At 51.1% G+C, this 27,816-nt stretch overlaps 1 protein-coding gene across 1 annotated transcript in view; it reads right to left on the bottom strand.

Moving 5' to 3' along the window:
- RRBP1 (ribosome binding protein 1) overlaps window positions 1-27,816 on the bottom strand; it is a 46,382-nt gene that overhangs the window by 3,992 nt on the left and 14,574 nt on the right. Inside the window, exons 4-17 of the mRNA XM_006902080.1 lie at window positions 18,486-18,634; window positions 17,494-17,616; window positions 13,178-13,330; window positions 12,429-12,547; window positions 10,498-10,651; window positions 7,504-7,642; window positions 6,078-6,256; window positions 5,950-5,984; window positions 3,703-3,793; window positions 3,252-3,344; window positions 1,279-1,371; window positions 1,111-1,194; window positions 919-1,008; window positions 367-459 (exon numbers count right to left, since the gene is read on the bottom strand). Of these exons, the coding sequence (XP_006902142.1) occupies window positions 367-459; window positions 919-1,008; window positions 1,111-1,194; window positions 1,279-1,371; window positions 3,252-3,344; window positions 3,703-3,793; window positions 5,950-5,984; window positions 6,078-6,256; window positions 7,504-7,642; window positions 10,498-10,651; window positions 12,429-12,547; window positions 13,178-13,330; window positions 17,494-17,616; window positions 18,486-18,634 (1,595 nt within the window). The remainder of the gene's footprint in view (window positions 1-366; window positions 460-918; window positions 1,009-1,110; window positions 1,195-1,278; window positions 1,372-3,251; window positions 3,345-3,702; window positions 3,794-5,949; window positions 5,985-6,077; window positions 6,257-7,503; window positions 7,643-10,497; window positions 10,652-12,428; window positions 12,548-13,177; window positions 13,331-17,493; window positions 17,617-18,485; window positions 18,635-27,816) is intronic.

Here is a 27,816-nt window from a genome sequence, read left to right as displayed (position 1 = left end):
CTGTGTCTCCTCTCAGAGATTGGGGACCTTGGCAAGTAGGACAACAGCCTCCTTCCCCAGGCACATCAACTGTCAAACTGAGCCGGTCATCCCAGCCTCACAGTGTTCTATGGGGCTCTGGGCAGCACAAGACGGGCCATGCAGAGCTCAGATGTCATCGTGCAGATGAGTGTCCCCATTAGCCCCTACCCCTGGGGCTGCCAGTGTCACCTGATGCCAGGGTGTGGACCCATCTTACTGGGTTATGTTGTAGCTGTTAGGAGAAGGAGGAAAATGTGCCCCTGTGCCCCATGGGACATGCTGCTAGACCTGGCCAGAACTGAGGGGCATGAGAGGGATGGCCCAGGTGCTGGGAGGTGGCAGTACCTTTTGCAGCTCCTCCTCAGCAACACTGACTCTGCTCTTCCACACTTGCTCTTCCTCCTCCACGCTCTTCTGCAGGTGCTTGAGCATGCCCTCCTGCAGAGGGAAATGCCGCACTCCTCACATACGAGGCCCCTGTAGTGGGGACCCTAGGGACACTCAGGTGAGAGCAAAGGTGGCCCAAGTCTTGGGTGCGTGTGCCATGGGCTGGGTGCCAGCAGACCTCAGGGCTACACTAGGTCTGCCACCTGAACAAAGCCCTCCTAATCACCAGGGCTTGGCCACACAATGAGATGCACTGACTGACAGAGGTCAGGAGGGCTCACTCTTGGGATCCAGGATGAGGTTCTGCCCTGCAGTCATTCAGTACTTCCTTCCTAGGGTGTTAAATTTCTCCTCCCCAAGGCTTTACTGACCTTAAGCCTTCCCACAATTCTACAGTTCTGGCCCACTCATCATTCAGTTAAAGCAGCAGGCCCAGGAAGGAGGGGACGGGCCCACGTTGCCCAGCATCCCTGCTTCAGCTGCAGGCTCGGCACCAGGGTCCCCACTCACCGTCTCGGCCAGGATGGTGCGGTACTGCTCGCACTCAGCCTGCAGGGTGCTCTGGGCGTTTTCTGCAGCTTGCAGCCTGGAGGCCAGGTCCTGGCAGAGGAAGCACAGGGCTGGCTGGTTAGCCTGCTAGATAATCTCACCAGGTTTCTCCTTGGGGGCAGCGAGGCAGTTCTGGGTTCCTGCCCTGCTCACCGAGGTAGACTCCGTGGGAGCCGGCAGTTGTGTCCGCAGCTTGGAGCTTTTTTCTCTCAGCTCCTGCAGCCACTCAGAGTAATTCTGCAATGGAAAGAAAGGTGGGGCCGGTGAAGCTGCTTGTGAAGGCTGAGAGTCTGTGTGGTGGGTGGAGCCCCCATGCCCTACCTGCTTCGAGGCGGTGCTGAGCTCTGGTAATATGGACTGCAGAGCTTCCCTCGTCTGTGTCTCCATCACACGCAGCTGCCGTTCGGACTCGTCCTGTGGGAAAGGGGAGTTCAGTGCTGTGGCTGTGGAGAGCAGGAGGCACACAAGGACACGTGGGTCTCTCCCAGGAAGGATACCTCCTGTCTCGGAAGAGAAACTGATAAAGGAGGTGGTACCTGGGAAGAGATGGTGGGGAGTATGGAACAGTGGCTAAGCCAGCATCCACCCCCGACCAAGCCTAAAGGAAGAACTGCAACGGACACCCCAGGGCCAGGAGACCCCCGAGGACAGGGGTGACCCCAGGGGCAGGAACGTCCATGAGGGGAGTAGTGTCCCCAGAGGAATGAGCACTCTCAAAGACAGGGATGTTCCCGAAAGCATCTGTGTCCTTGACAACAGGGGATTCCTGAGGGCAGAGGTGCCCCTGCCTGGTCAGGCTCAAGCCATGTTCCTTTTCCGTGTGTGTAGGGAAAGATTAGGGGTGCAGGGGGATTACAAATGGGCTTGGCATGAAGTGGTGGGCAGTGTGCAGGCCCTAACACTGCAGTCAGAATCTGACAGCACCCACCAGCCCCGGAGACTGTTCCCCACAACCCTGCAGAGAAAGCCAGGCAGGTCCCTGTTACCTCTGTTGAGGGCAAACACTCAGCAGGGCTCGGGGTCATGTCTGGGTCCAGGACCTTTCCTGGAGAAAGCCTGGCAGGCCCCAGCCAATGCAGAGGCCAAATAACAACAGGTGAGAGCCCACCAGTGAGGAAGCCGTTAAGGTAACACCCATAGGTTGTTAAATAACACATCCACCCAGGTGGCTGCTGCTACGAGGCCCAGCCATGGGCTGCCTGGTCATACCAAAGAGCTGACAAGGAATTCTAAACTGAGCAGACCTGCCTGGGAGGACAGGGTGCTGTGGAAGACAGTGGCAGACAACATCCTGCATGGCCCCTGCTCCTGCTCTGTACTCTGACCTGTAAAGTGCCCAAGCATGCCCAATTGTCCAGATAGGGCCCAAGGATACAGTTTTGTGAGGTAAAAGGTAAGAGCCAGGAGGTCTCAAGGCCAGTTTCTGAAGATTAATCAGAACTGGCTTTGACAAGCACTGTGGCATTTGGACAAGAACAAACTGGGAGGAGGGTAGAGAGAATAGTGCAACAATGAATGAGTGGAAGCCCAAAATCTCTGTAAATGTTTATGAAAATTAATAAAATATAATTATAGAAAAAAAAAAAGGCCAGTTTCTGTAAGTTATGGCTACATGACCATGTCAGGCAGGTAACCACTCCAGTCACAGTTGTGTGCCCCATGTGTCCAATGTCCCTGAGGCCACTCCTGGGGCCCAAAGGCCAAGGTTCCAGCAGCTCTGCCCTGAGGGGTCCTCTCCCCCAGCCTCACCTCGGTCCTCATCTAATGAAGAGGTCTGTTTCTTGGAGTATCCACTTAGGTCACCACAAGACATTCTTTAAAAGCAAGGCTTGGGGTGGGGATGGCTGCCCAGGGGGACAGAGACAAGGGACAGACACATGAGCCCAAAAGCCTAGAGAGTGCTGGTCACTTGCTGCTGCCCAGCTTGGGATACCAGGAGGCTATTTAAGGACTGTGCTGGGGATATTCCTGATGACCCTTCAGGACAATGTGGGAATACCCAGGAACACCTCGCACCTCCTAAAAAATCACTCAGAAAGGCCATCTCCCTTGTGTTTTATCTGTAAGATCAGTCCATGTGCTGAGCTTGTGTGTCCCATGGAACCAGAGAAGGAAGCAGATACAGGATATCCAGGAGTACAGCAGCAGGGGCCTCACACAGCTCGGCCCCCTGGTGGCAAAGGCCAAGAGCACACACGAGCCCTTTCTCATCAAAGGAAGTGGGGAGAGAGGGAATAGGCTATGTCCCCAGGAAGACTGCATTGGGTGCATGACCAGGGACCAGGTGCACTGACCTTGGCTTGCGTCAGGGACCGTAACTTGTCCTCACCAGCCCTCTCAGCTGCAGCCAGTGCCTCCATGGCCTTCCAGTTCTTCTCCCGGAGGTCCTGATGGGAAATGCGGGCAACCAGGGCTGTGGGGGCCATATAAGCTGCCCTGAGCACTGTTCAACCCAGCCCAAAGTGATCCAGAAGAGAAAATGCTTTCTCCCTTGGACCACTACCAGCTTGTGTCCTCTCCTGGGCAGCAATTCCCAAGAGGTCTGTTTTAGGAAGTCGGAGCACAATCCCCACAACCCAGAAGGTGGTGGAGCAAGGCACAGGGAGGCCACCACCAGAGCCAGCCAACTACTCAGAAGGTAGGATTCTGAGGAAGGGTCCTTCCTGCTGCTCCCAGGCCAGCTACCCCCTTGTCCCTGCCCCAAGCTGCCTTCTACATCGGCAGCAGAGTCCACCTAATACTCACGTTGTTCTTCATCTGCTGCTGCTCCACAGTTTCTCTCAGCTCTATAGCTTCTTTCTCCAGAGATGAGATTTGGGACTCCAGCTCCTGGAGGCTGAAGGGCAGCAACAGGGGGCGTGTTGCCCTGGTCCTTAGCCCCCACCATGTTCTATCTCAGGCGTTCCCTCTCCACTGTCCAGAGCCCTTCACTGACTGGCCTGAGGCCCCAGCCCAGCAAGGGTCAGCCTGCTGTATAGCCCACCTACAATACCAGGATGAACAGGAGCCATCTGGCCTGACTGCCCTCACTGTCACTCCCCGGGGCCACGGCCTATCCAGACTGGCTGCTGGGAAAGGAAGCCTGGCTGCAGTGACCAAAGCAGGAAAGGCCCCACGTGGCTTTCACATGCTTGTTCATCGCACATTCAGGTCTGGTGGGCCACACCCACCAGACCTGGTTACCACAGGACAGAGGTGCTGGCTTGTCTCTGTGGCTATGCTGACCCTCAGAAGAGCCCCTCAACTCAGAGTCACTGGTGCTCTCATCCACAGACAACCGAGACTCCTTAGTGGACTCCACGCTCTGTCCCAAACAACACTCTTCTACACATCACTGGAAGAGAGTCCATTGCCATAAACTGGACATGTGCTGGCCCTCGTCCATCTTCCTTTCTTGCTCATCCAGAAAGGGGCACCTCTGAAAAACAGGCTTCCGGGGGGCATGCAACGAGCCACTGTACTGGGATTTAGAAGGGCAGGGAATGCCCCAGGGTCATGTGAAACCTCAAGTCTGAAGCTGGCCAACGCTGAACTGAATCAAAGCAACCAGAGCCATCCTGAGGTTCGGGGATGAAATCACTGCCCAGTGTGTGTGTGTGTGTGTGGGGGGGAGGTCAGCACCCCAAAGGCAAATGCAGGCTCTGACCGCCACCGAGCAGAACAAATGTACTGCACACTCTCCCACCTGCCCACTGCTTAACCTGGCATGAAAACCCAACAGTTTGGTGCCACCACAACAATCAAGCCAGAAGGTCCAGAATCACAGATTGAAGACATTCATTAAGACATTTTTTATTAAGTCATTAGTTATCTAGGTGTAGACCAACATATGTATTAGATATTGTAAATCATGTTCAAAACTTGGGGAGAAAACATCATTCTAGTCACTGACGTTGCCTGTGACAATGCTGGCCATGACCCACTCAACTCTGGCCACTAAACTCAACAATGGTGTTTCATCCTAAATGAAACTTGCATTTGACCTGAAACTCAAGGCCACAGACTCTGCGTTCTCCATCCCAGGCCCCACTAGGCTCTGTCCGCTTCTGGCCAGAAACCCTGAGAACAAGACCTGAGGAAGAAGGGAGCCCAATAGCAGAGAAGGGCCTGACCCCAACCCCCAGAAGAAGAACGCACTCCAAACACAAGCTTCAGATAACTTCTTTGGGAACAAAATAAAACCAGATTTCCTCCAGACACATTTGCGTAAGACACAAATGTTAAAATTATGCCTTTGAGTAAGAGAACCTGGTGACCTCACAGCCCAAAATCTCAACACAAGAACAGAAACTCAATCCATCACAGCCTCATCCCCTTCGGCTCTAGCTCCAGAATAAGCCAGCTGAGCACTCTGGAGGAAGTGTGCTGGGCAGCTAAGCAAGAGGTGCTGGAACCTGTGAGGCCAGTTCCACATCACAGGGCCAGGCACCATATGACAGAACGCAGGTGGGCAGGAGGTGATGATGAGAGCTCTATCTGCTTGGTGACTGGGACACGTTCAGCCACCAGCATGCAGTGAAGGACTCTAGGTGCACACCTCCCTCTCCCAGGGCAGGCTCTGTGAAGGCTCCAGGTGGCCTCACTTAGGTGCTGGCCTTGTTCTCAGCCCCACAAACTGTCCTGATCATGGACAGCTGGGACCTGACTATTCCAGAGGCTCTAAGCCACACAGGGCCTGTGATCTGGCAAAATGGCTCAATTATGTTCCAGCCTCCATTTTGGCATTGTGACAATGCTTCCCATCAGGGTTACTGGTCTCATCCCCTAAAGTTCTTCATCTCTGTCCTGCTAACCATATGCAGAGCCTTTTGTAGGCTGGGCCCTTCCCTCTGCCCATGCTGCAGCATCTCCTACCAACACACCCCTGCCTGCCACCTCCTACCAAGCTATCCCCATCCTCTTGTCACTGAGAAAGGGAGTTGCAAGTGGTCCATCCCTAGGGGACTGGTGCCTCAGAACAGCCCTACGGGCAGCGTCGCCTCACCAGCTTACCGGCTGCGCTGCTGGTCGGTCTCCGCTCGGCTGGCCTGAAACAAACACACCACCACTTACTATTTTTCCTCCTTTACTCCGCTGTTGCGGGGGCACATAAGCCCTCCCTCCTGTCAAGCCCAGGACACCCAGCCGACCTGGGCATCGCGGGTCTGGCTGGCCTCCAGCAAGGCCTCAATGGACCGGATCCTCTCAGCAAGCTGTGTGTTCTCAGCCTTGGCATCCTTCAGTTGTCCCTGGAGGCCATCCAGTTCCTCACACTTACTCTTCACCACCGCTTCTGAGGACTTGAGTTTGCTGTGCAGCTCTACCATAGGAGGAGGGACAAGAGATGATGTACCCGAAGCCTGCCTGTGGGCAAGAGGTCTTAGACACATCTGACTGTGCAGATGGCCCAGCCCCACTAGATTAGAATGAAACACGACTAGTCCTCATGGAACAGATGAAAGTTAAACATGTGCTCACAGCAGAGGGCAGAGTGACAAGACAAGAGGTGCCTTCCTGGCTGCTTCCCCTTTAGCCCTGCAGGGCCAGAGCCTCTTTCTTCTGGGGCCTGCAGACAGTCTACAGGGCTAAACATTACCCACATGTTCATGGCACTGTGGCCTCTTCACCACAACTGGCTAGTCCTCATCATTCCTTCAGCCTGAAGAAGGGCCTCCTCTCTAGTGTCCCAGCCAGACCTGCCCCTACAGTCTACTCTCTACTGGAACCTGTATCCAAAATGCCAACGAGATGGCCGTATCCACGGCCCTAAGCGCCTTATGGTTACTTCCTGTTAATCTCACATCATGCCCAGGCCTGACTGCCTGGCCCACCTCCTCCCACTGCCCTTAAGTCTCTGTAGGGCAGGCTCTGCCTGTCACTCATACCTCAGCATGGACACCAGACTGAAGACCACCTGGCTTCCTGAATTGAGGCCAGGCCAAAGGCCCACAGGCACTTTCCAGAGCACGACCAGGCCAATGGGCTCCCCGTCTGCCCCAGCGGTGGCCACTTCTGCACACAGCAGCAGATGCTGTGTATCATGGTCCACAAAGCACACACACTGAGTCTGCACAGAAATTGAGGTCTACCTCTGCTCTCTTGGTCACGTTACACTTTGGTCAAAATGGGCGCAGCACTGTGTGACACTGTGGTAGCTGGATGTCTGGTGTCCATGGCTGCCCTTGTACATGATACAAACAAAGGGCATGCTGGCCATGGAGTGTCGTCTGCACCACAGTCGCTTCTTTAGGAGCCTGAGGGTCCTGTCTAGGTCCCTTCACATTAAGCAACAGCCTGTGCACCCTGAGGTCATCGCCCCACAGCCTTCTAAACCAGGCCAGACTCGAGGAGACGGAGAAAATGAGCCAGGAAGGCCTCAAACAGGAAGTCCCAGCAGGCTGAGTCCCCCTCAGGAGCAGTGAGGGTAGGGTACCCCACAAGCCTAGGACTCAGGGGATCCTGAGCTACAGGGTTCAGAGCCCTGCTAGGTGTCTGAGAGCTTTAGAAGCAGCAGTTACCCCACCCCACAGTGTCAGGGCTGGTATGTGGGCCTGGAATAACTCTCACCGGCCATCTGCTGCTGCTGTTCCTGGGCTCTGTCGGCATCTGCCTGCAGGCTGGCGTGGCTGGTCTGTGAGCGGCATAGCTCCCGGCTGACCTCCTCCAGGCGCTTCTGCAGGGCTTCCTCGCTGTCTTTGTGTGATGCCTAGTCAGGGGTGGGGAGGAGTGTGAGTGCAGGGCTGCTAAGCAAATGCTCTGCATGGCCACTGTGTGCCCATGAATGTTCTCGTTCAATACTGGTGGACAGTTGAGCCCTACCCCAGCCTAACAGATGAAGGGAATACACTGTCCTTGTCCCTCTCTGGCCTGGCCATGGAGACCTTACTCTGTAGGCTGACAGGCCCCTGCAAATACACACACAGCCATGATGACATCATTCCACACAGCTCACTGACTCATGTCTCTTCCCGTGCATTGCGCTGGGGTCCTTCCGTGGCAGGCTGACGAGCTCAGCTGGGCCCCCAGCCCAAGTGGTTCTGCTTATGCACATGTACACATGACAAAATCATTGCACAAGGAGGGCTCACCCTACTTAACATCACGTTGAGCCTCATGAATTTGCCATTTGTCGGTCATTTTTTCCTATAAAAACAGCAATTTTGGACAGTTTGACCTACTGCTCTGTAGCTGTTTTCACTAGCAGGACACCTCCCCACACAGCCGTGGGGGCTACACTTAAGATGTGTGGGGTCTCTACCATGGCTCTGGGAGTGTTCACACTAGGTTTCCAGAGCTCAGCACAGCCAGCCCCATGCACAACCCTATCCTCACTGCTTATGCAGAAACCTGTCTGGGGCAAGGCTGTAATGAAGGGTCAGACCCACAGAGAAGGGACTTCTGTTAACTGAGGGCAGCCCTTGAGACTGGCCTGCCCTTTGACGTACTCATGTTACTCACACTTGTGTTTTCATTCTCTTTGGGGTGACTGCATCTAAAGCACAAAGTCAGAGGCTTCTGCCAGCCCCCGGTGGGCACGCAACCTTACACCTGTCAGATGGCCACTGGGGTCAATGTTAAGCCTAGGATGTCAGTGGTATGAGGACAACGATGCCTTCCCTGGGCCATAGAGTAAGCACGCTGCACAGTGGAAAATTCTGGATGGCTCGAGGTGAGCAATGCAGTGGTAACGTGGGGAGTTATTTCCCTCCCATCTCCTTGTCTTCATCTTTTCTCATTGTTCAGGAGCTCTGTCAGCCTACAGGGACCGTTCATCTGTACCCAACTGTCCATCCACTGCTGACATTCATGAGAATTCTTTCTAGTCAGAGTCAACAAAAGGCAAATGCGCTCCCATCTTCAGATCCAGAAACTCAGAAGAAACCTTTCCTGCAGAATGTGTGTGCGGATCTCAGGACAAGCAGTGAAGATGTCCATCTAGGAGGAGGCATACTATGCACAAGCCAGCCACACTGTACAGAAGCCCAGAGCCAGTGTATGCCATGCTGGACAGCTGGCCTTCACAAAACCCGTCCTGATTTCTCAGGCTCACCTCAGCCACTGGAAACAACAGACAGGACAGATGTCTCCACACTTTCTTCTAAAGCGGGCCTTGTAGATCCAGGGAGAGCCTAGGCCAGGACTGGTCTCCCTCTCCCCATGCCCACCTCAGGGGCCCCAAGACCATCATGAGAGGGGCCCACCCATACATGCTCTGGCCTCTAAGAATGAGCTCATATCAAAGGAGCTCAGATTGAGGAAGGCCACTACAGACAAAGACCTGGTCCTCACATCAAATGTGGTGTAGGAAGATGCTTCCTAAAACCTGGGTTCCCAATCCAACCAGCCTGCTTCCCAAATCAATCCTCAGAGTGTACTCTACTGAGCTCTGCCCTAACTGTGCACCAGTGTAGCTGACGCTCATGGCGAACCACCAAGGCAGGACTGTGTCCCCAACAACTTTACAGAAGGCTAAGGTAAAGCTTGTCCACCTCACCTCACCACAGTGCTATTTGGGGTGCTAAGGTGTACCCCCAGTCCCCTTCATCTCACAGCCAACCACTCTCAAAACAGACAGAATAGAGGGACACCTCTGTCCAGTCCCCAGCTGTGGATGCCTGAAGGTCCTGTGACCTGGAGAATCAGGAGCAGCTATTCCTTAACCCAAGCAGTTTATATAATGTGAGGCCAGCAGCTGGGGGCACAGAGCAAGGGGTTCAGCTAAGAACCCCAACAGCCAGGGTTTTAACTACAGCTAGCAAGGGCACTCTAGTGCACTCCCCATCACAATGCTACTTCATCAGTTCCCGTTGCATTTCCAGGACTCCTTTCGGTTCTCTTACATGCCCAAACATCAAATTACTATTCTGTGCTTGTCTCTCATCCCTACCACAGGGGAGCCCCAATGCCCCTGCATCTCATCCATACTGCCCTAGCCTGGCCTTAAGACCAAGCAGGAAAAATCTTTTGCGTAGCCAGGGTCTCTTGTCACCTAGGAAAGTTAACCCCTGAGCAGGTGTGACAGTCCCATACCCAGTGACTGAGTCAGCAGGAAGCACGGAATGCTGAGGCTGGCGGAGACAGTACACCTGGTAGCAAGCAGCACCCTGGAGACTGGAGGGAGGGGGACAGCACTCCCCACAGAGGCCTCTCCGTAGGACAGAGGACACCCAAAAGGATGATGCCTGCCCCAGCTGAAGCAGAAGAGGGACCAGCAGGCTGGTGGGGCAGGCCTCCTCGCTGACTCAGGAAAGTACACCAATTCTGTCTCTGGTGCATTTCGCTGTGTAAACTGGGCTAGCAGTCTAACTTCTCTGTACTTCAAATTGCCTTATGGGTAAAATGTAGTAACATCTATGTCACAAAGTAACAGTGAGAAGCTAAAGCTCATGTAGCATCTACACAAGCTTAGGTGACGCTCAGCACAGAGAAAAGCCTCACTCCATTCTGGGGACCACTGGCATCAAGGAAGCTATGGTGTGAGCCCAAGCTGACTTACCCCTCAATGTCAGTCCCAGCTGAGCGGGTAGCATGGGGCCCCAGGAAGGCTGCCCACTGACTCACCTGCAGCTGCACAACCTGCTTCTCAAAGGCAGCAGCCTTAGCCTCCAGTGCCCTTCGCTGCTGCTCTTCCTGCCGTGCAGCTTCAGACTTCTCCCCCAGCTCCTTGCTGACCTTGCTGAGCTCCTGCCGGAGTTTGGCCAGCTCTGCATTCTGTCTGTAAAACAGGTGTGTCAGAACTCAATGATGTGTAGAAGCAGACTGCTACATGCCAGCCCAGAGGACTGTCTCATTACTGGGTTTCTGTTCTGAAACCCTTCCCCCCTGGATCGATTTCCACAAACTACTGCCTGTGTTGCTGAGCCATTCCCCAAACCACCGACACCTGGTGGGGCTCAACATGACCACCTCTCAAGCAGAACCCACTGGACAAAGCAGCATGGTGCTCTCAACAGCCACACCTCCCAGGATTGTCAGGTCTTAACATGGACACAGTTTGGACAGAGGCCTGGAAGTGTGGCCCACCTGGTAGAACATGACCTGCAGACAAACGGTCCAGAGCCTACGTGCCCCCTTGTCTGGCACCAAAGCAGGTCCCTGGACACTATCCCATTCCCAGTGTGAGGACTTTCAGTGGTGCTTCCAAAGCTGGTCTGAGAGCCCAAAGTAAAGTCTAGACAAGAAGATTCAACTAAGGGTCGGTAAGGACTGCTAAGGACTGGTTTCCAAGTCTCTTCAGCAACGAAGGAAACAAAGCAGAAAAGGAAGACACCTTCCTAAGGCTGTGGACCACCATCTGGTGAGGGTACCAGCAAGGCAGGTAGGCCCAGTGAAGGGCTGCCCACACCGGGGGCGCCTGGGCTCTAGCCACCATGCAGTGTGGAGGATGTGTGTGGACACTGTATCTGCCTTTACACTGTCAGGATCCAGTAGCAAGAGCGGCAGTGGGGTGGAGACTGCTCCTTGGTTCTATGAGGCTCTGACACCTGGAAGGGCCTGGAAAGATGTCCTGCTGCTGTGGACAGCTGTACAATGATCGAAGGCCAGGAACTGCTGCCACAGGGTTCCAGCTCCCAACGGTGTGAGGGAAGCCAGAGCAGCCCACAGAGGTCGAGGAATTGCAGCCTCAGACGTCCAGCTAGATGACAGAAGGGAGAGGATGATGCATGCATCCCAGCAAGGTGAGACCAAGGATGGTGACTCAGGATGGAATTGGTGCCTACAGGGAGCCCTCAGATGCTAGGCAGAGCAGGACTGTGGTATTCCTCCCGAGGGATTGCTCAGAGTCCACCAAACAACAGTCTGCTGGTGGTCTCTGCTTCCCTTCCATCACCACCTCCTAGAGCCCCAGATGCTCAGGACAGGCACCTAGGTCAAGACAAGTCAGCATTGGGGCCACAAGGAACACCACCGCTGCTGCTGCTGCAGGGCACGCATGTGGGGACTATGACCCTCTGAGAGGGCAGAAAACATGAGTGTCAGCCTCAGGCCCCTATGAGATTTCCTCACAAACTGTGCACCCGGACATCACGAGTTCCCTGCTGAGCAGCAGGTGGGTACCCCAAGATCATGCAGATGCCACCACCAGGCATCACGGCAATGGGAAGCCAGGCATCAGTCTGCAGCAGGTCTACACTCTGCCACCATGCTCTCAGACGACAACCTGGTTTGGTCTCAGCACTCAGATCTCCCATCAGGGATGTGCTGCAGACACAGAGGAAGCATCCATGCTGCAGGAAGGCTAGCCACAGCACGAGGACACCAGCCACACCACACACCAGCATGACTCTGCACTAAAGCTCAGCTTCTTGCCCTGCTGCTGCTGTTGGGGCACAGGCCCCAAGTCAGAGCCCAGGATACAGGGTTGGGGTTGGAGCCTGAAGTTGCCACACCAGCCTGGAAACCCATAAGAAAAACAAGGTGCACCCGGCCAGCCCTGCAGGAGGCCCGATTCTGGAATCCTCCTTCCTGTGTAGCAGCAGCTTGAGGCTTACTTGCTCTCCACCTGACTGGTGGCCTGGTTTAAAGCATCCCTCAGGATGGAGTTCTCTTGCTGCAGACGAGCCAGCTGGGTGTTGGGGCCGTTCTCCAGCTGTTCCTGAAGAGTCCGAACCTGAACAATCAAGAGCAACAGCATCAGAGGGAAGAAGGAGAGACGCCTGCCTTATAGGGGCCACTCCTAGCCTGAGGTGTACACAAGGCAGGCTGGCCTGCTCCTCCCAAGGCTGGGAGAGCCCCTCACTACAAGAGACTCCACAGCACAAAGCTCCAGTGTCCAGGGCTTGAGGCTAAAGTGCGGCCCTTGCACTGGACCTTCTAGCCTGGCCTGCCGACGTGGTAAGTACATGTCCAGCGCCTCAAGCTACCTCTGCCTCTGGGGCAGCCACTGCCCTGCAACCAACTACACAGCTGTAACCCACAGCCTACAGCCAATTAAGACAGAACTGTCCCAGCCCAAGAAGAGTGTGGAGCACAGAGCCAAGCATGAAGACCTAGCAGAGGGCCATGCAAGAGACAGCGATCTAGTGTTGGCTGGAAGGTCCAGAGGATAGAGCCCTGTAGCGCTCAGGCCTCTTATTCCATGGACTCTCCCAATCCAGATAGTCCTACTCCAGATTTCCCAGGAAGTCCTGCCCACAGGGGTCACCCTTGTGATGGGGCCTACCCACTCCTGGTTACCAGCCACATGCTGGGTGGAACATGCTGCGCACATGGATGCCTCCTGGGCCTGCCCCAGACTCACCTTGCCCTGCAGCTGCTGCACTTCCTTGACGTGCTCGCGGTAGCTGGCCTGCATGCGTGCCTGTACCGCTGCGATCTCCTGGTCCCTGGCCACCAGCTGCTTCTTCACTTTGGCCTCCCCAGCTGCAGCTTTGGCCTTCTCTGCAGCCAGCTCCTGGGATGAGAAATAAGACTGGATGGTGAAGACAAGGGCACAGCCATGGGGGCCAAGCAGGGGTGGGAGCCATGGTGAGGGGCATGGACAGGACTGAGACCATCACTGGTAATGTCTGTAGAAGGAGCCCATGAAGTGTGAAGAGAGTCACAAGCTCCCACGTGCAGAGTTCCCAGAAGGATCGGATTCTATGCAGCATAGCAGAATTGGGAGGCTAGAAGAGGTCTCTGTGGAACCTGATGGCTGCATGAAGCTGCAGGCTGATTATTCACAGCCACCAGGCACCAAGCAGCTGCTAGGAAAGCATGCCAGGTACCTGCAGGCCACTCTGACTTGGGCCTTCTGTCATGACTGTGCAGCAAGCACTGATGCCAGCAGGCTGAGAGAGTGGACATCAGCCTATCTCTGAGGGCCTGGTTCTCGGCACTGTCCAGTCCAGACCTGGGGATGACCAGTAGGATGCATCCCAGAGCCCAGTCCTGGGGACAAGTGCCTCACAAGAACAGGATGAGGAAGAGAGGAAGAGACTGTGTCACAACCAAAGGCAGTGCCAGAAGCTACCAGAATGGCAGGTGACAAAACAAGCAAGAGTCTTCAGGGTCCTAGATGCCCTCAGCCCTTAGGCAGGGGAAGGTGCCTACCTGCCCCTCCAGTCAGAATGGTAATGGTTTAGCAGGAACACTGTAGGCTTGGATTGGAGGGGTGACATGGCACAAGCATCCCTTAAGATTTGAGATCCTGACTTCACCCTCAGTGGTGAACTAGAAGTGCCCTCTATCCCTCCCCAGGCAGAGGCCCGGGCTAAGGGACAGAGTGTCCTCTTGCCATAGACAAAAGGAGAGTAGAGATCATGGGAGGTGAGCCTGTGCAGGGCATGGTGGTCACCAGGTGCCACTGTGGCTCCAAGTATCCAGGAGGCCCTAGAACCCAGGGCCCAAATGGCCCTGATTTTCAAAGACCATCACCATTTTAGCCCAGTCATAGAGACTAACCATGAGCATGCAGGTCCATCTAAGGCCTGGGCGTTGCCTGGGGCTCTGTGCGCGTGGGTCTGTTCCTTCACGCTTGGGAGTGTGGGGCTAGTCCCCACGTGACCGGAGTGATGGTTGTCTGTCAGTTTTGCTGGTGGTATGTGTGTGGGTGGACCCTTCCTTTGGGTGTGTGTGTATGGAAGTAGTTGTACTGTTGGCTGTGTCTTTACTGTTTTCGCCGCGGAGGGCGAGGAAGGGGCTGCCGAGGCTTGTCATGTTTGTGGCTTTGTGTGTCTTTGGACATAGCTGAGCGCGGGGCAGGGACAGTTTGTTGGATGTGTTGGCGTTCGGGGCCTGAGTCATTTTCCTGGGTTTTGCTCTTTGGTTGGTTTCGCCTGTGGTGGCCTACCTCAGTTGTGGTTTCTAGTTCTGGAGGGTGGCATGTGGACTCGGATGTTGGGGTGTCTACGTCGAGTGGGCTGGCTGCTGTCTGTCTGTGGGGTTCCTCTCTTCTTCTTTGGGTTTGCTGTTTGGGTCAGTTTCGTTGTGTGTTTCTGTCTTTTTGTGTGGGGTTCCCTCGGCTTTGTGGGCGCGCCTGTCTCTTGGGTCCTGGTCTTCCGTCCTCTGGTTTCTGTGAGCTGTGCTTTTCTTTTTCTGTGCTCTGTGGTGGGAGAGAGTTGGGTCGCCTGCTTTGCGTTCTTTTTGTCTTTTTTTTGTGCTTCTTGTTTTCTCATTTTCCTTCTTTTGGTTCGGTTTGCTTTATTTTCTTCCACTGTGTGCCTTTGGCGGGGTTGTCTGTGCTGGTTTGTGTTGTCTGCTCTGAGCTGGCTGGCTGAGTGTTTTGTGTTTTTTCCTGGTTTCACCTTGCTACTGTTTCGGTGGGATGGTGAGTGGTGGTTTGGTGGCTTTCTGTCCCAGGCCTTAGCTGGACCTGCATGCTCATGGTTAGTCTCTATGACTGGGCTAAAATGGTGATGGTCTTTGAAAATCAGGGCCATTTGGGCCCTGGGTTCTAGGGCCTCCTGGATACTTGGAGCCACAGTGGCACTTGGTAATCATCCTGCTCAGCACAGGCCCATGGCAAGCTCACTGCTGGGCTCAGGGCAGGAGGTTGGACACGAAGTACCTCCACTCCCCAAGGGCAAAACCTCTGACAGGGTGCCTTGTTGAGAGGCTGACCACCTCCAGGGTTTTGGGGCCAGTGGTCCCTGGAGAGAACAGGCTGAGGTCTATCTAGTCAAGACAGCAATGGAAGCTGACAGAGCATGTTCTAGAAGAGATGTGCCTTTGTCAGAAGCATGAGAGATCCTCATGGACCAGGATGATGCTCTGAGGTGTCCTAGCCCATGGGTCTCTGTGAAGCTGACCCATTCTACCATAATGGTGGGGGCGTGGGGTATCACATCTTCAACCACACACTCCAAAAAAAACAAATTAAGCAGGTCTTTGTCAACTAAAACTTCCCTTACAGGGACAAAGACAACACAGGAGGAACCAGAAGATAAAACACAGACTATCTAATCTTGCCAGCTTGTGAGGGTTGTTGGTAACTTAGTGTCAGTTAACCTACTTTTTTCCCTGTAGTTTTCTTCAAAAGTGCTGGGATCAGAGACACAATGCAATAAGCAAACCCATCAATTCTCCATACAACTCTTCAGGGGGCTCCTGGGACCCAAGTGTCCACACATCCCAGCCACTGCACCATTTCTAAGAGGGGTACAGGAGGCCAAGGCATGGATCCTCGGACTGAGAGCAGCCTCAGCTCTCAGGACCACTTGCTCTCAAGGGGTTTTCAGTGTCTAATGATGATTACTGGCTTCACCCTCTCCAGGACAAACTTAGGGACTGGTCCTTGGAGAGGGACATCATGTTTGGGAGAGTGGAGGGACGGTGCAGGAGAGGAAGACCCTCGATGAGACGGATCGATTCTGTGAGTGGAGTGGTGGGAATGAGTATGCTTGAGACGGCGAGGTTGGCACAAGATAGAACGGCACATTTGTACATGGGGTCACTATGAGTAGCAAGCGACTTGATGGCACATAACAACAACAAAACACCAAAGATGCTTACTAGGGACAAAGACCTAAGTGTAAGGAAGGAAAAGTGGGGTGCTGAAAGGCTCTGAACAAGTGCTATGGAAGTGAATGTTCAAGCATAAGAGTGGCCCCGCAGTATGAGAAAGGGTCCAGCACGCTTGGGTGCAGATGGGTTGGAGGAGTTGAGGTTCATTAGAATGGTTTTTGTTCTGTACCACAGAGCTAGAACTGAGAAGCAAACAACTTACAAGGTGCAGACCACTGAAGAGGGCAGGAAAGTGGAGCTCATGATGCAGACCTGGGTCTGAAGGTCAAGAGTTATCAGCAGAGCTTCAAGAAGACCCTTCTTGGGCCAGATCTCCACATGGAGTCAGACAGTTAAGGTGGATGAGGGCAGGAAGGCTGAGCCTAGCAGGACAGGCCAGCAAACGACTTGTCATCTCAGAGCCAGGAGCTACTGGGCAGAAAGAACAGCAGGTTCTGCTGTTTTGAGCTGGGTGGGGGCTAGGAATGAACTTAGATCTGAGGTGGGTGGCTGAGGCCATCCTGCCATGTGGCCTCCAATGGCCAACACGTGGGTGGATAGGTTGCTTATGCCCTTCCCAAGGTGGATGAAGACCCAATAATAAGAAACAGGACACTATCACCACCAGAGGCTGGCCCATCCCTCCTCCACCACACTTCACAAATGCATCCTAAATTGGAGTCAGGCACAGGCAGTGACCAGGAAACTACACAGGCAAGGAGCTGTGTACTCCCTCAACTTCACAAGAGTGAGTTAGGTATTTACTGCAGGGTCATTCCACAGACACCAGAAAATAGGACAGCAGCTCCTCCACCACTTCGAAGTATCTACTTCAATTTTTTTAGGGTCAGCTAGGTGCCTTCCTTTAGCTCTTCATTAGTGAAGGCCAGAGTGAGCTCATCCTGACACTAAGCCAAGGTCCCCAAGCCTCTATGGATGCCTGTGCATGCTTATAAGCACCAGGAAGGCACCCACCACCCCTCAGAGCCACACAGCACTGACGAAGGTGGTCCCCACTTCAAACGCTGGTGATCATGGCTTCATCAACCCAAACACATGATCTGACTGTATCAAGTCTGCCCCACAGGCTCTTAGAGGATGGGGTGGGTTGGGGGTGTGCACCAGCTGTACCTTGTTAAGCTCCCGCAGCTTGCTCTTGGCCATGGCTGCATCTTCCTGCTCAGTGGCCAGTAGCTTCTCCTTTTCCTCCAGCTGGCGCTTTAGAACTGTCACTGGGTCACCCTTCTGAGTGGCCTAGAAATGCCACAAACCATGTTAGCAGAGATGGGAGAGGATCTCGGTAGTCCTGATTCAAAAGGTGGCAGAGACTGGAAGAGGTCAGCACAGGAGTGTCCAGAAGGGCATGCAGGCCTGTCCAGCAGGTCCACCAAATACCACTAATCCCCTCCCAGCCACAAAGAGGGAAGCACCATGCAGGTGCAGAACAAAATGGACTCTGAGGCACTTTCCAGAAGCATGCTACTTCCCACCAGATCATGTAGGTTAGCGATTTGACACATCCCCAGTTATCTCTCAGAGGAGATGGTTTGATGCTGACTTAGCAAGAAGCTTAGGTCAGTGTTCTCAGGACATTACAAGCACATTAACATGAAAAAACCCCCTCACTGCTGTCAAGTTGAAACTGACTCACAGCTGACTCTCCAGTAGGTTTTTAGAGGCTGCCAATCGCACAGGATGAGATTGTCTATCTTTCTCCTGTGGAGCAGCTAGTGGATTCAAACTGCTTGCCTTTGGAGTATCAGTGCAACTCTTTACCCACTAGGCCACCAGAGTTCCCTCATCACCACTAAAGGTTGTCCTAAAACTCTCCAGCAAAATGAGTTTAAATTCTAGCTCTAACTAGGAAATATGTGCCGTGTCGTATTGTCTAGGGCACAGGTCACCAGCAGAGGGACAATGGAGAGGGACCCTGGGCTTATACCGAGTTCCCTGTACAGTCCAGCCCTCTGGCCCAAGCCAACTTCTCTCTCATGTCACCTTCAGGGTCCTCTCGAAGAGTACATGCATCTCTCCATCAGGCACTAATGACCTCTGGCTGACTCAGAAAGAAGGGGCATACTACCGCTTGCTAGAGTAGCTGCCTCAGCAGGAAAGGAGCCCACCTTGTGCCAGACATCCTGGGTGATCCCCGACTTCTCTGAGAGGACCTCGATGAGCTGCTGGGCCTCGCCCTCACTGAACACCATGCTTCCAACCGTGGAGACCAGAGTCTTATAGGGCAAGTAGAGAGGACTGTCGGCAGCCAGGCCCGCTGTGCAGGAGAGGAGGAGAAATTTAGACGGGCACCCCTAGAGCTGAAGACACAGAGTAAACCCGCCAGAACCAGGGAGAGAGAAGGTCCCTCCAGAGCCAAGGCTGCCCCATTTTCTCAAGGGCTATGTGCAATGTGCATGCCTAAGCACCTCAAACTCTTTCAGAATCCTGAGAAACTGACCAAAACAAAATCCCCTTAATATCCTGCCCAAACTGCCCCAAGATGGTTAGGGTAAAAGTCCAAGAAGTAAAGAAAGGCTATGTTTTTCTGGCTGAGGTAGCACCATTCTTTATCATCAACATTCTCCTAAGCAGAGTTACACAGATTTTTTCCCTCTTCATTTTTCCCCAGCAAACCCTTGGCCCAAGTCTTGTTCTGCACAGTCCAAGTGTCTCCAAGGGCCAGTTAGCCAGCCCCTAGTGTCCCAACCAGTAGGCCCATCACTCACAATTGCAAACCTTCTCAGACACGAATTGGCAGTCATGAGAGAATGAGAGGAAAAGGGCTCCCCTTTTCTGGAACACCTTACAATGTTCCCAGTGGTCCCACTACTATTGCAAATACCACTTCAACTCCCTGATGACACAGAAGCAAGGCCAGGCTCCAGGAGCAGGCCAACCTGGCTGGGCTCTGCCAAAACATTCCTGCGCCCACTGCTGGTCACTAGAATCAAAAGCTGTCACTGTTAGACCCTCACCCAATCCAAACACAACAGTGGGTGTGCCTTACCCAGCAGAGGCTGTGTGCATCAGCCAGCAGTTCCCCCTGCTGTGCCCAGCCCCAAATGACAGACAACACAGGCTGCAGGGCCTCCACAGCCATTCCCTCAAACGAGAACAGGAAAGATTCTAGGGCAACTCTAAACTCTGTGCTTTGTCACAATAATTCTACTTATTACATCATATTTTCACAAGTTAAAGCAGACTAAGCATAAGGAGAGTGGCACATAGGCATGCTTTTTGCTAGAACACCTTCATTTTCTAACTCAACTTGGTAATACTGGAGAAGATAAAACCACACTGACACTCTCAGGTAAAACCACGACGGGTGCCCTCTTCAGTGAATTTTCTTTTCTATGAAATATGTGTAACTATACCTCTAAATGAAATAAAACTCATGGCCTTCATGTCACTTCTGACCCAGTGGCCCTGTAAGGACAGAGCAGAAGTGCCCAAGGCTTCCCTGCAGCCACTCACCATGACTGTGTCCCACAGAGCATATAGCATGCTCCAACTATAGACTGTACCACCAGGACATCTTACATATTTGTTACTTCATATTTATAGAAATAATGATCATTACTTCTGTTAGGCAGCTCTAACTCATGGCGGCTCTGTGAACGACAAAGGGCTGCTCTTTCCTGGCCGCCTCCATGTTGGTCGGGCCATCCCATAATATGAACACATGGCAAGCCTGCCCAGAACACTCCCACTGCCGTGGGCCAACTGACTCACAGCCAGATAAAGGGCAGTGTCTAACCTTCCCACTGGGCTTCCAATGTGGCCAATCTGAATAAATGCAAACTGCCACATTGCTCTTCCACAGAGGGGCTGCTGAGTTTGAACCATCCACCTTTCATTTAACAAGAGAGCACTTAACTGTGCTTCCTATCTCCGCACTGTGCACTACACATGACACAAGGGATTCCATAGTCGCTCATAAACAGTCCAGAGAATTCCGAGTACAGCCAAAGTAAAAGTGCACACCAGCCCCATGAGAACAGAGTCTGGAGAAAGCCTACCAACCTGAGGGGCTCGGCACAAACAGCCCTGGAGCTAGAACCCAGACAAACTCTGCTCCTCCTTCCCTGACTCAAGACTCCACTGCCCAGTGCTAGCCACAAGGCACAGGGACTACAAGATGCAGAATGAGGACAGTGTGGATGGCGGTGTGCTCAGGGAAATATTTTAACTTTCAAAGATCTATGATAGAGAAAAAGAAAATCTCATTATTCTTTACAAGGATGCGTGCCAAAATATTTTGGGTACACTGAACTTAATGAGCATACTATAATAAATTAATTCCATTTTTTTTTTAAACTTTAAAAAACATTTCTAGACAATTAAGTTCCATACACTTGACTTCTGTTAAATTTCTACTCATGTTTGTCCTTTGCAGACCAGACGTGGGTAAACTGCTCCAGTTCTCTGGGAGCCTATCCCTGGAGACTGCCAAGCCCAGGTGTGAGGCACTGCCAGGAGGTAGACACAGAGCACAGCCAAGACGGTCCCTTCAAGTCTTTTTTTCCTGGAGGCAAGGGGGAGCCAGATCTCAGATGTTGGTTCTGACCCTTCAGTGTCCACCCTTCTGTGACAGTGTTGCTCCAGTGAGGCCAGAATAAAACTTTCTAATGTAACTACATTAAATGTATATGCAGTCTTTATTTTTTTTTTTTGCAGTCTTCATTTTTAAAGTAAGGAATCATGAGAAGGAATCCTCAGCTATGTACCCTATGTTCTAAACTCCTCAGTAATGTCCACGTTCCTGTAGGGCTCAGATACACTTTGTAAGTTATATTTTAAAAGCTCAAACTTGGCAAAACACTTCTTATTGAACTTTTCAAGAACTGTGCCATCTCTACTTTGCCCACTCAGGAGCACTACAACAGAAAGGAAGTGGGGATGAGAAGCCTGGGGCTCCAAGTCACACTGACTTCCAGGTAGGGATCTTCCTTGCAGCCTTGTCTGAGGTCGGCTTGGGGTGGAGTCAGTCTGACCAGAGCAGTCCCTCACCAAGGGCCCACCATCCACTACACACCCCAGGTCCAGGGACTCTCGCTAGCAGAAAATTCTACGATGCTAAAATAGATTTGTCAAAGACAGGACTTTTCATCTGTTAAACCACAGACCTCAGGAAAACCAGAGTGTAGAGGATTCTAAGGTGAAGCCAGCTGATGAAGTGCATCCTCCTGCTGTCAATGCTGTGTTGGTGTTGCACTCCTGGGTCTGAGAGCACAGAACAGGGAGTGAGTGAAGGGGCTGGAGAGCATAGAGAGGCGAGGACCAGGGCTGGCCATGCACCCATCCAGTTCTTATATACACGTGCCCAGGAAAACACCCACGCTGCTGGGACCAAGGACTGGCCAGCCCTGTGCCTAGGGCAGCCTGTGATGACCTGGTGGCTTTGGTATGTCATGTCACTTTAAGGTGCTGGCTCCATGTGTTACTGGAGCACCAAATGATCAAACCCCTGGGAAATGGAGGTTTTTTTGTGTGTGTAGGCTCTTGACTTTTAATGCTAACAGTGTGTTCCATAAAAAATAGACAAAGGAGACTTAAACATAGTTGGCTGGGTCTGATCAGCATGTCAGTAGTCAAAGGAAGGCCCCTGCAGCCAGGTGGCTTTGGCAGCAATTCCAGTTCTACCCTCCTGCCTGTGTGTCCTAAGCCCCTCTTTGCCTCATCTGTGAAATTCCTTCAAAATGAATCAGTGCAACTTCCAAGGCCCCCAGTCACAGACCGTGCACTCTGAGCCTTCCCTGCATTCCCAGAGCCCTGAAGTGGAGGCTGGTGGGATAGCTGATGCAATACTGCCGACAAACAAGCATAGAACTGGAGTCAGATCCTCTCAGCCTTGCACATCAGAGGACTTGTTGGGGGATGCAGCTCTGGATACTTAAGGGACCTGTTCTCCAAGGTCTCCAAGAAGCAGATGGCGGCACAGATGATGTAAGGATGCCTTGAACTTAGACCCACACTCCATCTTGCAATTATACCAAGACAGTCTCCTAAAATAAATGATGCAAAGAAGCATTCAAGAATAAACTTTCTAATAACATGGATTCCTGTGGGAAGTATTTTTCTCTCTACTTGTAAAAATTACCAGGGCTCCCAGTGGTCAAGTAAGGAAGCTCAAAGAACAACTGTCAACTATCTATCCCTCCAGTGCCCAGGTACTGAGTTCCTGCAACACTGGGGCCCAGCTTCTGTTATCACTGTGGAGTCTGAGGGCCCCAGGCTATTCCAAGAATGGCCCTGCAAGGCAACAACTGGTAGCTAATTAGAGAGGGCTTATTACCTCCCATCAATACTGGGCCTGGAAAGGTATGCTTGAGGTAGAACCTGCCAGGTAGGAGAAATGAACACTTTCAAACACCAGGGAAACAAGGAGGGACACATGCTTTTACTGTGGCTTGAGCCAGAACTGCAGGGCGAGGACAGGAGGGCTGAGGAGGGGAGTGAAGGGTTCTGGAAAGAGAATAGGAGACAAGACAGGTGAGGCTACAGGTCAGAGCTTTCAGAGGCCTGGGAGCACAGCTTTCCATTGTGGAAGCTTTACCTCAGGTTGTGCTATAAGACAAGGCTGGAGACCAGCCAGCGAGGGCAGCTGAGGCTACAGGCAAAGTATCAAGAGAGCTGGACTCTGATGGTCAAAGTGGAACATGGTCACAACCTTAGGGATCTGGCAGGGAAACTAAACAGCTAAAGACCTCAATTTCTATCAAAACAACTATGAGATATCATCTCACTCCTGTAAGAATAGCAAAATTTAACAGGGCAGTAAACATCAAATGCTGGTGAGGTTGAAGAGAAACTGGAACCCTTATTCACTGTTGGTGGAAGTGTAAAATGGTGCAACCACTATGGAAGGCTGCTGTATGGTGCTTTCTCAAAAAATTGCAACTAGAAATACCATTTGACCCAGCAATTCCACTACTGGGAATATACCCTATAGAAACCATAACTGCTACCCAAGCAGACATATGCACACCCATGTTTATTGCTGTTTTATTCACAATAGCAAAGAGTTGGAAACAACCCAAACGTCCATCAACAAATGAATGGACAGAGAAGCTGTGGTATATTCACACAATGGAACACTATGCTGCATTGAAAAACAAAGAACTCATGAAAACATTACACAAAATGGATACCCCTGGAGGACATTATGCTGAGTGCAGTATCTCAGTCACCAAAGGACAGATACTGAGTAGTGCCACTGTTGTAAAACAGGATTGATATTGGGGTTGAGGAGAGACTGAGAAAGAGGGGATAAATGATGTATACTGCATTGAAACAGATGATGGAAACAGATGAGGGAAAGAACTATTTAAAAGCTACATATGATTAGGTATTACTATCATTACAGGAGTCCAGAATGAAGACTGCATAGTGGACTGGACTTGGGGGGAGGGATTGTATAACAGTCAAAGAATTTTTCTTTTACTTTTCAAAGAGAAGAGTGAATTGGAGGGGAGGGATGGGCGAGGAGAAAAATGCAACAATGAATGAATGGAAATCCAAAGTCTCTGTAAATGTTCATTAAAGAAAAAAAAGAAAAAAAAAAGACATCCAATTTCTTAATAAAGTATCTAGACCATCTCTAACGGCAGTCACCAAGACCCTGCCTGAGGTCATCCCAGAAGTGCAGACAAGGGTTCTGTGTGACTCCCCAAAGAAAGACTGCTTTCAAGGGTGCCCCATGACCCTGATTGGCCCATTGCCCATTCAACAAGTGGGTCAAACAACAGTAGCAAAGGGCCAAGATTCCAGCAGGGGTTCTTCTGGACAACAAAGTCCAGTGCTAGCTCAGCTGTTACCCGTCTGGACACGCCCCTTCTTCCCTCGTCCATGTCCCTGTCAAAACAAACAAGCAGAGCTCATCTCCAGAAAGGAGATGCTGTAGCCATCACCGTTGCTGGCTCTCCTCTCACATGCCACACCAGCAGCTTCAGGAGCATCCTGAGCCCTTGGGGACATAACCTTTACAAGATCTTCGCTGTTGCTGGTCAATCTCTTGCAGGCTCTGAGCACTACATAATGGCGGACGCCCAGCTTCCTGAGGTCAGAGCAGATGACCAGAATGATCTGGGAGCTGCCTGGTTGTCCACACCTGATACAGGGTTGTCCACACCTGATACAGGATGAGGAGAGGCTAAACCTGACACGATTGGCCAGTGAGAACAATGTCGGATATTTAAGAGCACTGGACTAAGCAACTCTGTTTTGGTCTATTAATCATGCATCTTTTCTTTGAATGGAGAAAATTATTTCATAAACGGAGGGTATACAATAAAGAATGTCTAATGAATTAAATGGCACTATGGTGGGCTATTGGGTAAACATTTGTGCTGATAACCCAAAGGCAGGTGGTTCAAATCTACCAGCTGCTCTGCAGGAAAAGGATGAGCAATCTCCTCCCATGCGGTTTACTGCCTCTAAAACCTACTGGGGGGTCAGTTCCAACATGAAAGCACAGAACAACAATAAATTAAAGATCTATTCTGGAGATAAAATGAAGTCGTCATGATAATGCAGTGGTAAAGTGCTCACTACTGCTCAACAAACAGTGGTTTGAGCCCTTTAGCTACACCACATGAGAAACAAAATGCAGTAACAGGCTTCCATTAAGATGACAGTTATCCCACTAATTTCAACCAAAATGATGATTTATATATGGTAGAAAATAGCACATTACACCATTTTTAAAGAATGATACACTCCAGGGCTTTCTAAGCAAGATCCTTCCTTGGGCCCCATTGGCATACCAGCTCATCATGAATGATAACATTTGATGCAATGCCAGGAGGAACAAGGGCAGCCACTGTACCCCTGGCCTTTGGCCCACAGCTGTCTGGGGGCAGGATGGGAGCCCAGCATCAACAGGTGTCAAAATGCTGAGTGGAGATTTCTGGAGGACTGTTTTCTCACAATGTGCCACATGGATACTTAGTGAACTTGCCAAGGGAATTGTTTTTATTCTTCTTAAAAAAAATGAAAAGGAAAACTGAGTTTGAAGAAAAGACTCAAAAGACTCAGAGCTTTGTTCAGATGTTCAAATCTTGAGGACTCAAGTTATGATCAGTAGGACAAGTTTCCAACCATTCCACACAGATAGCCTTGTTTGGCTTTGGAGAGGAGCTTTCCCTAAGAAACATCAGGTGAAAGGTGCTGAGTCAAACACCTGAAAACACACCATTAAAGATCTGCCACATACCAACATGTTTGATACACAGCTCTAGCTCAGGAAAAATTTCTCTCCTCTATGATTCTGGTCTCCTCCAATTACTTGAAAAAGAACCCGTACCTTTTGTTGCTTAAGCATGAATCTTTTTATTATTCCACCCGGGCTTAGTCATGTTTATAATTCAAATTATACTAACTTCTACACACTACGATATTATTATGTGAGCAAAGTTAAGTCAGTAGTGTGCTGAAAAAACCCATGTGGGGTCATTATAGCTTTGCTCCAAGGGAGTTAAGTTGTAAAAGGTTTACAGACAAAGAGCACTATCCTTCTAAGTTAAAAATCTGTTTTAACTTAACACTATACATCGAGGAATCTGCTTTATAGACAGTCACACAGCTATACGACTTGTTCATTAGTATGGCAAAAAATGTACCCACTATTTAAATGCTACCACCAAACTAATAGGAATATCATAAGAGCCAGAGAAAAGGTTAAACTGTCAGCAATTTCATTTTACTTAGATCTATAATCAACACTCAGGTTAAGAGCAGTCAAAAAATCAAAAGATGAATTGTGCTGGGGAAAAACTGCTGTCAAAGACCTCTCTAAACACTGAAAGAAAAAGGATTTTAGTTTAAAGACTAAAGCACATCTGATCCAAACCATGGTCTTTTCAATCACTTCCTATGAATCTGCTGTTGTAGTTGTTATGTGCCGTCAAGTCGCTTGCGACTCACAGCGATCCTATGTACAACAGCCCTAAACCCTGCTCTTATCCTGTGCCAATCTCACTGCCTCTGACGCACCCATCCCGATTACCCCAGTCACTGAATCAACCCACCTCATAGAGGGTCTTCCCCTTCTGCGCTGTCCCTCCACCCTACAAAGCATGATGTGCTTCTCCAAGGACCTCTCCCTCCTTACATGTCCAAAGTATGTCAGACGAAGCCTCAGAATCCCTGCCTCCAAGGAGTAGCCTGGTTTAACCCTCTCCAGGATGAATTTGTTTGTTTTCTTGGCAGTCCAGGGTACATTCAATACTCTTCTCCAGCACCACAGCTCAAAGGCACCAATTCTCCTTCTATCCTCCTTAGTCTGTGTCCAACTCTCTGATGCATAACAAGTGATAGCAAAGACCATGGCCTGTATCAGACGCACCTTAGTCTCCAAAGTGACACCATTGCTCTTCAGTACCCTTGAGAGGTCCCTAACAGCAGACTTTCCCATTGCAATACGTTTTTTGATTTCCTGGCTGCTGGTGCCAAGAGTGTTGACTGTGGAGCCAAGCCGACTGAAGTTGTTAACAATCTCAATCTCTTCATCATCCATCCTGATGCTGCCAATTGGTCCAGTGGTGAGAATCTTTGTCTTCTTGACACTGAGCTTCAATCCATAATGAAGGTTGCAGTCCTTGACCCTCTGCAGCAAGCATTTCAGGTTCTCCTCAGTTTCGGCAAGCAGGGTTGTGTCATCTGCATAACACAGACTGTTAATAGATCTTCCACCAATCCTGACACCACACTTCTCATAGTCCAGCCTCTCAGATAATCTGTTCTGCATACAGGTTGAAAAGGTATGGAGATAGGACACATCCCTGCTGTACACCTTTCCCAATTTTGAACCATGTAGTGTTTCCTTGCTCTGTTCAGACTGACTGCCTCTTGGTCCAAGTATAGGTCTTGCATTAGAACGATCAAGTGTTCTGGGATTCCCGTTCTTCTCAGAGTCAGCCACAGTTTGTTATAATTCACACAAACGCCCTTGCATTATCAATGAAACACAGACATTCCTCTGGTATTCCCTGCTTTCAGCTAAGATCCATCTAACATCAACTACAATATCCCTAGTACCACGACCTCTTCTAAACCTGGCCTGGACTTCTGGCAGTTCTCTACTGATGTACTGTTCCAGTCATTTTTGGATAATCTTCAGTAGAATCTTTCTTGCGTGTGAAATCAATGAAATCATTCTATAGGTTTCTACACTGTTGGGTCACCCTTCTTTGGAATGGGAACAAATATAGATCTCTTCCAGAAGTTAGAAAATTAATAAAAAGAATAAAAAGTACTTTGAATTGTGGTGTTGGAGAAGGATATGAAATATTCCAGGGACTGATAAAATAACAAACATGTTTCTCTTGGAGGAAGTGCAAGCAGTGTGTTCTCTAGCAGTAAGGATGTTGTTATGTGCCGTCGAGTCGCCTGCGACTCATAGCGACCCTATGTACAACAGTCCTAAACTCCGCTCTGTCCTGTGCCAATTGCACTGTC

The sequence above is a fragment of the Elephantulus edwardii genome, unplaced genomic scaffold, assembly GCF_000299155.1.
Source record: "Elephantulus edwardii isolate Elephantulus edwardi_28Jun2011 unplaced genomic scaffold, EleEdw1.0 scaffold00366, whole genome shotgun sequence".
Taxonomy (NCBI): Eukaryota; Metazoa; Chordata; class Mammalia; order Macroscelidea; family Macroscelididae; genus Elephantulus; species Elephantulus edwardii.
This window is presented reverse-complemented; position numbering and strand designations above follow the sequence as displayed.